Source organism: Emys orbicularis, chromosome 8 (genome assembly GCF_028017835.1).
Source record: "Emys orbicularis isolate rEmyOrb1 chromosome 8, rEmyOrb1.hap1, whole genome shotgun sequence".
Taxonomy (NCBI): Eukaryota; Metazoa; Chordata; order Testudines; family Emydidae; genus Emys; species Emys orbicularis.
In genome coordinates this window covers 99,470,341-99,486,475 of record NC_088690.1, presented here as the reverse complement: position 1 = coordinate 99,486,475, position 16,135 = coordinate 99,470,341, and the positions used below count along the sequence as shown (strand labels likewise).

The 16,135-nt window shown below is 44.0% G+C and overlaps 1 protein-coding gene across 1 annotated transcript in view; it reads right to left on the bottom strand.

The window, feature by feature from the left end:
- Positions 1-15,889, bottom strand: part of ACSL6 (acyl-CoA synthetase long chain family member 6) — a 103,542-nt gene extending 87,653 nt beyond the window's left edge. The window contains exon 1 of the mRNA XM_065410217.1: positions 15,817-15,889. Coding sequence (XP_065266289.1) covers positions 15,817-15,889 — 73 coding nt within the window. The remainder of the gene's footprint in view (positions 1-15,816) is intronic.
- Positions 15,890-16,135: the final 246 nt, after the last annotated feature.

Here is a 16,135-nt window from a genome sequence, read left to right as displayed (position 1 = left end):
GGCTGACAGCCACTGCTCTCCGGCCGCCAGCTCTGAAGACAGTGCAGAAGTAAGGGTGGCCATAGGAACCAACTCCATGGCTGCTCCAGGGCTGGAGCACCCACAGGAAGTAAGAGCAGCAATCTGACATCAGGAATCATAATACTCAAAAACCAGTGGGAGAACACTTTAACCTGTCTGGCCATTCTTTGGCAGACCTGCGGGTGGCTATCTTAAAACAGAAAAACTTCAAAAACAGACTCCAAAGAGAGACTGCTGAGCTGGAATTGATATGCAAACTAGACACAATCAACTCAGGGCTAAATAGGGATTGGGAATGGCTGAGCCATTACAAACATTGAATCTATCTCCCCTTGTAAGTATTTTCACACTTGCTTCTTATCAAACTGTCTGTACTGAGCCATCTTGATTATCACTTCAAAAGTTTTTTTTCTCTTACTTAATTGGCCTCTCAGAGTTGGTAAGACAACTCCCACCTGTTCATGCTCTCTGTATGTGTGTGTGTATATATCTCCTCAATATATGGTTCACTCTATATGCATCCGAAGAAGTGGGTTGTAGCCCACGAAAGCTTATGCTCTAATAAATTTGTTAGTCTCTAAGGTGCCACAAGTACTCCTGTTATTTTTGCGGATACAGACTAACACGGCTGCTACTCTGAAAAAAGTAACATGACTCTCTCTCTCCCCCTCCCCCCCAACACACAACTCCTTTTTTGGGTAAGGACCCCTACAACAATTACAACACTGTGAAATTTCAGATTGGTGATTGTTGTGGTTGTTGTGGGTGCCTCGCCACTAGGAACTGGGCTAAGATTGTCACCTCATTTCACATTGGCCATTGTATACAGCTCTCAAATGGGAACCCAAAAGTCAAGGATTCTGTCTGCATATCAATCCTCTGAGCCACTCAGTTCCTCACAGAACTGCTGCTTTTTTTTCTCTGCTTCTTCCACAAATGACTTGAGCCCATTGTTCCTCATGGGAACTAATCAGTAGACTTAAGATATCAGGAAAAATCACTGAGTAAAATTTTGTTCCCAGTGAAGTCAATGGCAAAACTCCCAGGAACTTTGTGGACCAGAATTTCACCCAGTTACTTCATTGTATTACCACATTACTTTTGAAATATAATATTTTTGGACATGGACTCTGTGTCACAATTCAGACATGACATTTGTGAAATATTATGTCTATCCCACCAGAACCAGATAAGCGAGCAACTGGAAATCCTGAGAACCTCAATTTTCCTTGCAATGCAATCCATCACATCCAGTCCTAGAACTTTAAAATCACCTCTCCCTGACTGGGGATTTCCCTTGCTGCGTGCTGAATCCCTTTGAATAACAAGAAGTTCTTGCAGAAATGATACTTCCATTCTGTAGGAGAGGAGGAATTTTTAAGTTGACATGCAAAGGAAAATTGGGCTTATTTCCTTTTTTCTTCTTTTTGGTGAAATAACAATTAATAATATGAAAGATTTAAAAATATTTTGCTTGTTTTTTTCTACTGTAGACATTTCAGGACTATCTGGCCATATTTTTAAAGGTATTTAGTAGGGCTGTCAATTAATTACAGTTAACTTATGCGATTAACTCAAAAAAATTAATCACAATTAAAAAAATTAATCGTGATTAATTGCAGGTTTAATTGCACTGTTAAACAATAGAATACCAATTGTAATTTATTAAATATTTTGCATGTTTTTCTACATTTTCAAATATATTGATTTCAGTTACAACACAGAATACAAAGTGTGCGGTGCTCACTTTATATTATTTTTATTATAAATATTTGCACTGTAAAATGATAAAATAAATAGTATTTTTCAATTCACCTCATACAATTACCGTAGTGAAATCTCTTTATCATTAAAGCACAACTTACAAATTTCAATTTTTTTTGTTACATAACTGCACTCAAAAACAAAACAATGTAAAATTTAGAGCCTACAGGTCTACTCAGTCCTACTTCTTGTTCAGCCAATTGCTAAGAGAAACACGTTTGTTTACATTTACGGGAGATAATGCTCTTCCATTCTTAATTATAATGTTACCTGAAAGTGAGAACAGGCATTTGCATGGCACTTTTGTAGCCAGCATTGCAAGGTATATATGTGCCAGATATGCTAAATATTTGTATGCCCCGTCATGCTTTGGCCACCATTCCAGAGGACATGCTTCCATGCCGATGACGCTTGTTAAAAAAATAATATGTTAATTCAATTTGTGACTGAACTCCTTGGGGGAGAATTGTATGTCTCCTGCTCTGTGTTTTACTCACATTCTGTTATATATTTCATGTTATAGCCGTCTCGGATGATGAGCCAGCATGTTGTTCATTTTAAGAACATTGTCACTGCAGATTTGACAAAACGCAGAGAAGGTACCAATATGAGATTTCTAAAGATAGCTACAACATTCGACCCAAGGTTTAAGAATCTGAAGTGCCTTCCAAAATCTGACTGGGACGGGGTGAGGAGCATGCTTTCAGAAGTCTTAAAAGAGCAATACCCCGATGTGGTAATTACAGAACCTGAACCACTAAAAAAGAAAATCAACCTTCTGCTGGTGGCATCTGACTCAGATGATGAAAATGAACATGCGTCGGTCTGCACTGCTTTGGATCGTTATCGAGCATCATCATCAGCATGGACGCATGTCCTCTGGAATGGTGGTTGAAGCATGAATGGACATATGAATCTTTAGCACATCTGCCACGTAAATATCTTGCAATGCTGACTACAACAGTAGCATGCAAACGCCTGTTCTCACTTTCAGGTGATGTAAACAAGAAGCAGGCAGTATTATCTCCTGCAAATGAAAACAAACCTGTCTGTCTGAACAATTGGCTGAACAAGAAGTAGGACTGAGTGGACTTGTAGGCTCTAAAGTTTTACATTGTTTTATTTTTGAATGCAGTTATTTTTTGTACATAATTCTACATTTGTAAGTTCAACTTTAATGATAAAGAGATTGCACTAGACTGCTTCTATTGGGTGAATTGAAAAATACTATTTCTTTTGTTTTTACAGTGCAAATATTTATAATAAAAATAAATATAAAGCGAGCACTGTGCGCTTTGTATTCTGTGTTGTAACTGAAACTAATATATTTTAAAATGTGGAAAACATCCAAAAATATTTATATAAATGGTATTCTATTATTAACAGCATGATTAATCGCAATTAATTTTTTTAATCACTTGATAGCCCTAGTATTATGCACCTAGTGGGATTTTCAAATGCACCTAGGTGCCTAACTCCCATTCAGATCAATGAGTTTTGGATGCCTAGGTGCTTTTGAAAATCTCATTAGGTCCTAAATACCTTTAAAAATATGGCCTTTGTGTCTAATCTTCCCTGGTTTTGTTGTAGGACCTTCTGTGTGGGATGTCTCATAGATGTTTATTGTGAGCTTACCCCATAGTAACTGATGGGGTGAGGTGCTGAATTTTTAATAAAGACATCAACAAATACTTTTCTAAAGTGTCTATCTGGCGTAGCAGTAAAAAAGTTTGCACATGTGTTAGCACCTGAAGGCATTGCATAGATAGCACCAGGAGCAGACTGGTCCAAACTGCTTCAGCCTCTCACAATAGCATGAGAGCTAGAATAGTACTGATGGAATGATCTACTGAATTACTTACATGGATCCCGTGCACCACAACGCATTTAAAAATTAAAACAACAATACCTTCTTGTCTCTTTCTTCTCTTTCCTTCCTAACCTGCAGGAGAAAGAGTGTGGGTTTTTGTCTGTTTGCTTCTGGTGTGTGTGGGTGAGTGAGTATGCAGGTGAGCTGACTGACTGTTTGAAGAGAGTACTGAAGGAAGCTAAGTTAAAGAGGTGACGTGTAGATTGAGTTGTGAATGTGATGAGGTCCATAGTGATTCTTGTCCTTCAGGAGTGAGTTCCATAGCCTAGGTACAGCTGCACTCAAATGTCACAGCTCCAGTGGAACACAGGTGTTGTGTGTCGTCATGGCTGCAGAGGAAGACGTCACCTCAGGCCCGATCCCACCAAGAGCTCTGAATAACAGCTCAGAAAGCTTGACCTGGACTCTGTATGCAATGAGGAGCTAGTGCAGAGAGCAGAGCAGCAGGATGATAAGTTCGCTCACCCTGTGCTGCAAATGAGCTGCTGCATTTTCCACAAGGTGAGCACAGATCCAAACCCTTGGATCTTAAAACAATGAACAATCAATTAGGTTCTTAAAGGAAGAATTTTATTAAAAGAAAAGGTAAAAATCATCTCTGTAAAATCAGGATGGAAAATAACTTTACAGGGTAATCAGATTCAAAGAGCTCAGAGGAACCCCCTCTAGCCCTAGGTTCAAAGTTACAGCAAACAGAGGTAAACCCTCTAGCAAAAGGAACATTTACAAGTTGAGAAAACAAAGATAAAACTAATACGCCTTGCCTGGCTGTTACTTACAAGTCTGAAAATATGAGAGACTTGTGCAGAAAGATTTGGAGAACATGGATTGATGTCCAGTCCCTCTTAGTCCTAAGAGAGAACACACCCAAAAACAAAGAGCACACAAACAAAAGCCTCCCCCCCCAAGTTTTGAAAGTATCTTGTCCCCTTATTGGTCCTTTGGGTCAGGTGTCAGCCAGGTTACCTGAGCTTCTTAACCCTTTACAGGTAAAAGGATTTTGGTGCCTCTGGCCAGGAGGGATTTTATAGAATTGTATACAGGAGGGTTGTTACCCTTCCCTTTCTAGTCATGACAGGAGCTTTTGCAGGGTTTTGTGGCTTCAATCCCAAATACAACAGGCTAGATCCTTGGGGGTGGCAGAACTCTGCTTGATGAATACCAGGGCTAGATGGGGTCAGTTCGGCCTCTTGTGTAAGTTAAAATAGGACTGCCCGAGGCTGGTCTAACTTGGGCCATTCTGGCAGCTGAGGATTGACAGAAAGTAGAGGTACTTTGGACACACCCCTCTCTGCCAGCGACACGCCCTACACTGGGGCTGGGTGGACAGGGGTGACACAGTGCCACCCTATACCTATGCTGGGGGAATCCTCAGGTGGCCACTTAAGCTACCTTTGGGTTGCATTGCACCCAGGGACAGGCTCAGAGAGGCTGCAGCGGTGCCAGGATAGGGCCCAATTAATTGCAATAATCAAGCCTATTGATCTGCATGGCTCGCCATGGCTGGGCCTGTGTCTGATAGGATGGGGAGCAATCTCCTGGCCAGTCACAGAAAATGAAGAGGAACTTTTCTGCTGACAAGGTATTTGTGCATCTAAAGCCTGATTTACCATTGTGAAGACAGATGCTCTTGATGGTGGGGCATGCTATAAAGAAGGCAAATTCTTCAAAGTGCTTCCCTCTACCTACCAGCATCCCCCAAGTCCTGCCTGGGCTCAGCTCTGGTCAGCTGCAAGTCATCCAGGTGTTGGTTTCAGCAAAGCATCGAGAAAGGGGAGAGATGATGCTGTTTGCTGCAGAGGCTCTCTCAGCGGCATCATACAGCTGCTCAATAGTATGAAGAATGGTTTAAAGCTTGTGATGCAGGGTTTGGAAGGGGAGGATTAATAATCAATTATAATACTTTTACTGTTACACGGTTGTACTTCTGTGTTCCTGGCATGAGCCCAACTCAGCTTTGGGCTTTCAGTGGTATTCAGTTAATTCAGTTTACCATCTGTCTCCTAATCTCTTCCCCTCTTTTCATTACTTGAACAGATTTGTAATATCAATAGGAGAGGCAAAAACATTCAAACATCCATCAGATCAGTCGAGAAATCGGCACCTCCCACATATGCAGTGAGAACACCTTGGATCTTTCACAAAGTTTCTTCCTCAGATGATCCTTCCACTCTCAGAGAATAACCTTAATTTGCAACAGGGGCTTGACAACACTGGGATGGGGCTGCGCAACATTTTCTAACGCTTGTCCCAGAACCGAGGCCAACACATCAGAAGAGGCTGCAGCCCTCAGGATTGGGGCTGCTGGGTCAGGGCCGGCTCCAAGTTTTTTGCCGCCCCAAGCAAAAAAATTTTCCCGTGCCCCCTGGCCCCGCCCCAACTCTGCCCCTTCCCCGCCCCATTCCAACCCCTTCCCCAAATACCCGGCCCCGCCTCCTCCCCCGGACACGCCGCATTTCCTCTCCCTCCCAGGCTTGCGGAGTGGCGGCACGCTCGGGGGAGCAGGCGGCAGTGGAGCGGAGGTGAGCTGGGGGGGGGGGAACGGTTCCTCTGCCCCCCCCCCAGGGTTACTTCCTGTGGCCCTCCCCGTGCCCCCCACCGCCGCAGCTCACCTCCGCTCAGGGCCGGCTCTCGGCTTTTTGCGCCCCAAGTAAAAAAAATTTAAAAAAAGGAGCCGGAGTGCCGCCCCTTATAAAGTGCCGCCCCAAGCACATGCTTGGAGCGCTGGTGCCTAGAGCCGGCCCTGTGCTGGGTTAAGGCCCAACAAACCCAGCATATCAGCCAGAGTCTTTCCCTAAGAAGGGAACATTTTCTTTAAAACTCTTCATCAGATGCAGGAGACGGTGAGGGCTGGCTCCCAGAGGCTACTGATTTCCACTGGCCGTCCACCCACTGCTTATCTCACTTGGAACTTGTGAGGGTTCCAGTGCCACTGGCAGCTCGCACAGTCCTGCACATCTTGCTCATAAACATGCGGCCACACACTCTGCACTTGCTCAAGCATTCTGTGGCTGCCTGTAAAGCAGATTTAATAGAACCCTCATCAAATGCCTGAGCTGCCTCTGTTACTAGAAGGCATTTCTTAGGGTCAATATTCATCCTCTCGCACCACTGCTCCGACATGGGTATATACAAATTGTAATTTCCTCCATATATAGCAAAATTGCTTTCCCAAATTAATGGTTTACTCAAGATGTGCTAGGGAGGGGTGCTGACCCAGGATCCCGGACGAGCCCCCCAAAATGTAACCCTTCCGCCTGGTGACGTGGGCAGCATCAAGGGCCAGCTTCTATATCCAGGGGGTCCTCTTAAAATTACAAAACAAAGCCGGCTCAAGCCCCCACCCAGAAATGAGGGAAAATTAAACACCACTTCTGGCAGTAATACTTCCCCTCTCGCAAGCACTGAGTATGTGTATACCAACAGAAAACCTTCCTTAAGGAGGGAGGTACACAGAATTAAGTTGGGAAATCACAGTGGCAATGACTGAAAAGTATGAAAACAATAAGTAAACACCCACCCCACAGCGCAATGTCCTTTCCCTCAGTTTCCCACTTTGTGGTGTGAAAGTCCAACAGACGACTACCCCTTTCACATGCCACTCCCCTTTTCCCTCTGCTGCACCCCACTTACGGGTTGTTGTTCCAGGTCAGTGAAGGCCCAGAGGCTAGAGGCACATTCAGGTGGGTTCACCTCTAGCCCCTGGGGATGGGGAGGTGAGCGAGTGCTGCCTCCACCACTGCTGCTGTCCTCCTGTTGGTTCTGTTGCTTTTCAACGCGGTCATTGCCATCTCTTCTGCTGCTTGCCATGGCCTTTGCTTACTGCTGCCTGCTGCTATCACCTCTGCTGTATCCTTGGTCTGGTCCAGACCTACAGCGCCACAACCATCTAGCCCAGCTATTTGTAACCACACCTGTAGGATTTGCTGGGAAGGGAGGGGCACCTCTCATGCTGCTGCTACATCTCTCACCATGCTAGAGAATAAGACTGAGAATATATTATTGCCCTTATATAAATCCATGGTACGCCCACATCTCGAATACTGTGTACAGATGTGGTCTCCTCACCTCAAAAAAGATATTCTAGCACTAGAAAAGGTTCAGAAAAGAGCAACTAAAATGATTAAGGGTTTAGAGAGGGTCCCATATGAGGAAAGATTAAAGAGGCTAGGACTCTTCAGTTTGGAAAAGAGAAGACTAAGGGGGGACATGATAGAGGTATATAAAATCATGAGTGATGTTGAGAAAGTGGATAAGGAAAAGTTATTTACTTATTCCCATAATACAAGAACTAGGGGTCACCAAATGAAATTAATAGGCAGCAGGTTTAAAACAAATAAAAGGAAGTTCTTCTTCACGCAGCGCACAGTCAACTTGTGGAACTCCTTACCTGAGGAGGCTGTGAAGGCTAGGACTATAACAATGTTTAAAAGGGGACTGGATAAATTCATGGTGGCTAAGTCCATAAATGGCTATTAGCCAGGATGGGTAAGAATGGTGTCCCTAGCCTCTGTTCGTCAGAGGATGGAGATGGATGGCAGGAGAGAGATCACTTGATCATTGCCTGTTAGGTTCACTCCCTCTGGGGCACCTGGCATTGGCCACTGTCGGTAGACAGATACTGGGCTAGATGGACCTTTGGTCTGACCCAGTACGGCCTTTCTTATGTTCTTATGCTGCCTCTAGCTGCGATGCCGTGTTCTGAGGTTCCACCACCTAGCCCAGTTCTTAGTGATTTCAGTGGGTAGTGGAGAACCTCACTACTGCTGCTGCCTCCTTGACAGTGTCTTTCACCAGCACACTGTCACCTCACGGGACCTAAGATTCAGCCCCCTTGACCCGTCTATCAGTGCTTTCAACCCTAGTAGTCACTAAGAAAACACTGGAGGGGAAGGGTCAAATAGCATCTAGGAGCCTTAAAACAGAGCCCTCACCTATCCCACCCCCTCTGACCTTCGCTTAGATTTACTTTACTACCCCTCAGTTAGACGACCCTTCAGTTAGGTCCTAGGACCAGTTTAGTCATGCAGTAAGAGTAACTACATTTCGTTACCCCAGCATCCGAGACTTAAGAGAATTTTAACCCAAAACAGCCAAAATTGATCACCTTGGTAAAGCAGATATGCCAATTGATCACCGTAGGCAGATTAGGTGTGTTTATGCAAAAACTGTCTGCTTATGCGGTCTTTCCCCCCAGGTCAATAGACGGCTGGAGAGAATTCATTCAGACCAATGGCTTACATACAGAGACAGCTAAATAATCTAAAGCAAGTGAGGCATACAGTGATATTAACCCTTTTTTCTGCTTTCCAATTTTTCCATGGAGAACCATCTAATTAACCCAAATCTCACGCATGAGCAATTCTTCCCCTCTTAGACCAGAAGCAGATACACTACCCTGTGTGCAGAAATCACTGATCATCCTGCAGGCTGTTGAGGATCCCAGGGGTAGATTCACAAATGGTTTAGGCACCTAACTGCCACTTCAATAGGCGAAGTCTCTGATTTAGACACCACTGGTATTCACAAAAGCCCCACTCAGCTGCTACCAAATGCTGTAGGTCCCCAACCTCACTTGGCACCTAAGTTTTTGCAGCGAAAGTTCCCTATGTGCCTAAGTTTTAGCCTCTGGGCATGAGCAGTGCTGCCTCACTCTAGCTGTCTGGATGCCTAAGCCACAGTGTGATTCACAAACCGGGGGACGATAGGTGTTCCTTTGCCTAACTCACCAGCAGGGCCTGTCCAGTAGGGATGCTCGGAGTATGCCTATATCCACACAAAATACCCATGCGGGGGAGGGGGATGACCTCCCTTGCATCTTTTAGCCCAATGGTTAGGGTACTCACCTGGGATGTGGGAGATCCCCAGTTCAAGAGCCTGCTCTGCCTGAGAGGGAGAAGGGATTTGAACAGGGCTAAGGGATATTCTGATGTGGGGCTCCCTCAGTCTCGCCTGTTGAAGGTGTTCCTCCATTAGCGCTGTGGTTTGGACACTCACCTGTGAAATGGCAGAGATCTGTTCATATCCCCTATCATCCAGTAGAGGGGGGACATGAACGGGGGGGGAGGGAGGGGGAAGATCTCCCACAAGCCAGGTGAGTACCCTCGCACTGGGCTAAAAGTGATAAGGGAGGTCCTCCCCCCACCCCATTGGATTGTTGCAAGAAATGCCTTAGGTGCCTAACTCCAGGAGAGGATTTCACAGCTGAGAATCCCAAGCAGAGGCAGGCACCACCCTCCATCTTGGATTTAGGTGTCAAACTCCCTCACGGGGCGGGCCTTAGGATACACCCCTCTTCTGGGCATCTACCATTGGCTATCTTAGGTGGGGAGCAACCTTGCATGCTGGCTTTTGTGAATCCCATTCTTCGGACCTATCTCCCCTCAACTTCCCCTAGCTCAGGCTTTGTGAATCCCAGTGGTGTGGTAGGTGCCTAGAGGTAGGTGTTGCAACACTGACCATGGCAATGCCCAAGTCCCTTTGTGAATCTAACCCCAGGAGATTGAAGGCCCAAGCTCCACAGCAGCCAACTAGGCAGACTGTTGAGGAACAAATGACAAGAGTTTTTTCTAAAAAGCAGCATAAATTTAAAAAAAATTGCCGACAGAAGTGATCACTCAAGGTATCATTTCATCACTTAATCTGAACAACCCCAGGTGGCCACCAAGCTTCAATCCCAAAGGTATATCAGAAAATATTTCTTAACCAGGGGACTAAGCTTTAAGGAGTCTTCATGATTCATCCCCACAAGCTACTCTATTCTGGTAAGCAGGGCAATTTCCAAACTGTGCTACAGAGCTTAATTGCAGCATTAACCTTCTGACTCCTTTGCAGATAAGAACTGAAAAATATTTTAGGACATCTTGTGGCTGGCTTTGGGAGAGAGGGACAAGCCACAGGAAGAATTCCCTCTATCTTGTGCCCCTGCACAGGGGCTAGCCATAATCCCAGTCCTTGTGCTCAGTGACTCCCAAGGAGCAGAGAATATAATACTATAATGCTAAATTCTTCAAAGGGGGTAGGGACATGGACTTATCCCCATTCTGCAATGGCTCACAAAGCTGGGCCGGTATGGAGAGAGTACACGTGGTACCATTTTTTAGAGGAAGTTGTGGCTCAATAATGGTGAATGATTGACCATCATCCCCAAGGTATTCTGGCAGGGCAGCCCCTCCCCCACCAACCCAACAACTAAAACATGTGTCCAAGCTCTGGCTATTCTCATTGATTTATTTTCCTCCTACCTGGTTTCCTCAAATCTCACGGTACCATTCAAAACACAAATGATAAAATTAGCATGTCAATTCTTTATCCTCGCTTTCAAGGCCCTACATAACCCACTTGGGCCTACAAAACCAATCTAAATTCTTATGAGCCCCTTACCCCCCTTCTCTCTATCCTTGATGCCAAGCTTGCAATCCCTTTGGTTTCCTTCTCCCACTCTCATCTTTGTGACTTCTTCTAGCATGGAATGACCCAGTGCCACCACACTCTAGATTTATTTCCAAGATGCCCCTGGACACTAACCCACATTAAGCAAAGGCTTTCACTACCCAAATATGACTTGAGATTTTGCTGTTACGGAAGAATCAGCATTTCCTCAGAGTCTGTCAGAATGTCTGGATTTATGCATCTGTCTTTCTGACAGTGAACTCCTCCGAGTCAGGTACTGCCCTTAATTTCGGTCTTGTACAGCACTGAGCACTTTCTTGCTGCCTCACCGTAAATGACATCAACACAATGGGCTGAAAAAGGCACAATCTTGTAATCTTTAGGCTCCCCCATACGTACACCCAGTTACTATTATTCACTTATCTGTGATAGTCTTTTTTATTAAACTCATTCTGACTTAATTTATCTTTTTTTTTTTAGGAAAAAATACACTAGAACTCAGAGTTATCCACCTTAAATGAGCCTTTTAAACACAAAAACAAATCAGAGATGCTGCCCTGCCTATGGGAGAGGACTCTCAGAGAGGAGTTGATAGTTATGCCTGGTAGGAGCTCAGGAAGACCTTGTTGGCACTGGACAGAGGATCAGGCCCAGCAGCTTTTGTTAATCTCGTTGGTAGAGAGCCACCTGTATTAAGATCTTGTCATGCAATCCACCAGCATGGACACCAGCACAGGTGTGGGGTCCATACTGTCAGTTTATAGGGCAGGGTAAAGACCCAGACCTGTACTATGTGTTGCTGCTGTGTGGCGAAATAGACAAGGGCTGGTTGAGTAAACATGGCTGACTACAAAAAGAGGTTTCTGGGCTTACAGAATAGATCTCCCCCGAGTGGGAACTAGCATGAAGTTTTAGCATCCAGCAAACGTCAGAATATGCTGAGCCTGAAAGAAACTTAATACAGCTATTATAAAACTGACTCCAATGAGGCCATGAAGAACTACTCACATGAGTCAGGGCTTGCAGGATCAGGCCCTGAACTAGCCATTGCTCAACACATAAACATTGGATACCAGATCTCCATGTAGTCACAAGCAGCACAGGTGTTTCTTCCTGTTAGTTTGATTTTATGTGCACACCTCTTTCTTTGATGGGCTATTATAGAAAGAACAGGAGTACTTGTGGCACCTTAGAGACTAACAAATTTATTAGAGCATAAGCTTTCGTGGGCTACAACCCACTTCTTCGGATGCATATAGAGTGAAACATATATTGAGGAGATATATATACACACACATACAGAGAGCATGAACAGGTGGGAGTTGTCTTACCAACTCTGAGAGGCCAATTAAGTAAGAGGAAAAAAAACTTTTGAAGTGATAATCAAGATGGCTCAGTACAGACAGTTTGATAAGAAGCAAGTGTGAAAATACTTACAAGGGGAGATAGATTCAATGTTTGTAATGGCTCAGCCATTCCCAGTCTTTATTTAATCCTGTGTTGATTGTGTCTAGTTTGCATATCAATTCCAGCTCAGCAGTCTCTCGTTGGAGTCTGTTTTTGAAGTTTTTCTGTTTTAAGATAGCCATATTCTATGACAGACCTGCGGGTGGCTATCTTAAAACAGAAAAACTTCAAAAACAGACTCCAACGAGAGACTGCTGAGCTGGAATTGATATGCAAACTAGACACAATCAACACAGGATTAAATAAAGACTGGGAATGGCTGAGCCATTACAAACATTGAATCTATCTCCCCTTGTAAGTATTTTCACACTTGCTTCTTATCAAACTGTCTGTACTGAGCCATCTTGATTATCACTTCAAAAGTTTTTTTTCCTCTTACTTAATTGGCCTCTCAGAGTTGGTAAGACAACTCCCACCTGTTCATGCTCTCTGTATGTGTGTGTATATATATCTCCTCAATATATGTTTCACTCTATATGCATCCGAAGAAGTGGGTTGTAGCCCACGAAAGCTTATGCTCTAATAAATTTGTTAGTCTCTAAGGTGCCACAAGTACTCCTGTTCTTTTTGCGGATACAGACTAACACGGCTGCTACTCTGGAACCTATTATAGAAAGGTGTGTGAGACATCGTACTTTAAGGGGGGGGGAGTTATAGCAGTATATGCTGAAGGGGAAGGTAACTGAATGTCCTTAGCTGCTGAGTTATTAATTAAGACATGGAAACATCTGCAGGAATCACATGGATAAACAGAGACCACTTAAACGGGGGGCATAGGTTTTTCAGAATCATATACCTTTTATACAACAATCAGCAGAAGGCCCACTACAGCTGAATGTGGGAATAAGATGTTGACAGGATAGCCCTAACCACTGTCCCTGTTGTTAAAGTGAAAACCTCTTCAGATGAGCACATGTTTTATTTTGCAGTAATATGGGGAATTGTCAAGTATCTATTTACAACACTTCTCTTACAGTGGGAATACTATGGCTAGAATAGCCATTAAGACAATGGAAAGCTTGTACTAATTATAGGAAACCATTTGTAAAAATAACATTGCTTTTTTTTTTTTCTTGGCTCACTTTCTCCAGTATTTAAAATAGCTTTAACTTTGCTTCATACGTACAATTGTTCTTAGAAGTTTAACATTATCAATTAAAAAGCCTACGTAGCTCAGCAGATTAGTCCTAACCAAGTGGTGACAATGCTTATCGGACTGGAAGTCTTAAGTGAAATAAATTTGAGCATTTGCTTTGGGCTACAATGGATGGGAATAGGCAGCATTTTACGTAAATCAGCACAGCTGCTAATCCTGCTTTTTTCGGAAAGTGGTGTCTTAGAGGGTGGATCCACGCTACAGAAATGAGCATATGAATTACAGAACAGCAAGCAATGGTGCCGCTGCGCCGGTGCTAAGCCACTATGGTTGATGCTGTTCAGACACTTATACCTATTTTTCCAGCTGTAGTTACATACCTTTTCAACAAATGAGTTTACTAGGGATTCCTATGAATCTCCACTTCCGCTACTTCTCCGTAGCGGTATCAGCGAAGGGGCAACAAAACTGCCTCATCCTTTCAAAGGCACGTACTCATTTGAGGTCAAAATGTTGGATAAAAATCAACCTACACATGGTAAAGTAAAATAGGCCGGGGATTACAAGGCATAGTGAGTTCAGGCAGCAGCATTTTGCCTCCACGGACACAGGCTCAAATCGAACGGCTCACAAGTGAAATGCATTTGGACACGAGCCTGCACTGAGCAAAATAAAGACCCAAACCAGTGGAGCACAACCCCCAGTTTCTGATCAATACATGAGATGATGCGGAGAACAGGGTGGAGACGCTTGCATAGCATGTGCTTTCACCGCACAGGCCAAATTTTGTTCTACGCCAGTGAATTCAGGAGTGTAACTCAGGGCAGTCTTTGGTCCTATGAAACAAGTGCAGCCCTAGCATGGCCTTATATATTTACCTGAAGCCACTGTGCCAAATTCTGCCTTCGGATACGCAAATGCAATTTCCACTGGGCCAAATTCAGCACTGGGCCAGTTTTGCCACTGACTTCAATGGGAGCAGGTTAAGGGCCCTGGTATAAGCAGATGCAAGCTCACTAATTAAAATGGAAGTAGCCAATATATATATATGAGAGCAAAATTTAGGCTAGTGATATTAGGCACTCACTTGTTTCGGCATTAAAATATTCCCTTTCCTAAAATGAAACCATAGAAGCAGAGTAAATCTGAGCACTAACAACTACTGCACGCTATGCCGCTCTGGGGCCTTTTGCTCGAACATCTAACCCAATGCTGCAGAGAGAGGCTACATTTTAAAACCATTCCCTCTTTGCATTTCTTCCTTATGGATGACTTGTATTTGTCTAGAGAAAAGTATATTATTAGTAAGAAAAATAAAGCACAAATATTAGAAGTTACCTTTTCTTAGAAAAATCTTCTTCCCCACCCCACCCCACCCCCCGCACCCCAACATTTGAAGTACTCAATATTGAATCTATGCAGCAGATTACAACCATTTAAAATTGAGCCTTTAAGTACCAAAGAGAAGAACACCTTTTACACGAATGCAGTAATTCTTCCGGCCTGATCAGACACTCTTTAAGTCACCGCTCATTCAAACAAAGCAATATGGCATATATTCTCTCTAGATATATACCTATATAGATATGTACACACCCCCATTACACATACACACATAATACGGAGAAAAAGCCTTATCTGAACAAAATTACATAGGATGGACCTAGTTGAATAAGTCAGCGAGATCAGAGGAGAGGAATTATGTAATCTTTTCAATTGAGCACACAGCTATAATTACTTTATCAAGCTGCATTAATATTTCACTGCAGTTTTCAGATTATGTGTACGCAGCATAATATTAAATATTCATCTATGGATTAAACCATCGCAGCTTTTAACAGCATGTTTCTCTCTGCCTCTTTTTTCGCTAAAGGTATCTGAAATAACCTTACTGTACTGCTGTGGGAGGGGGAAGGGTAGAGAGAAGAAATGAATGTGCTGAGTAGCCGAAACAGAGTAAAGACAAATGCACAGAGGTCATTTCATAAAGGGCCTAATTTGTAAAGGTCCTGAGCTGTCATTTCTCTCTTGCTGGACCGGAGCAGCAACCCCTCTGCTGACGTAACATTCATGCAGCCTAATTCTGATTATATTAAAAAGGAGAGAAATAATACAGAACGGGGGGGAGGGAATAGTAGTAAATACCAAGAAAGGGATTGAAGAGGCAACGTCAAGGAGGAATGGTGAGAGCTAGAGAAGCACTTACCCATAAACAGCCAGATGGAGCCACCAGACACTAGGAAGAAGGTGAGCATGCCTGCTGGATCCGGCTGCAGCATGGGCAGCCTGAAGAGACTGGGGGGGGGGAGGGACTGCAGCACATTCACTGCAGTGACTGAGGCAGTAGCAGCAGCAGGGACTCAACCACTCCGCTTGCTCCAAGGCGCAGCATGCTTGTCAATTACTCCCACAGCATAGGATGATATTTTTAGCAATCCCCCTTCCTTGGGGACCTCTAGCTTCTTCTTAAAGGGGACAATGCATCCCACTTGGGTAGGGCTCACTAATATGCACTCGAGCGATTC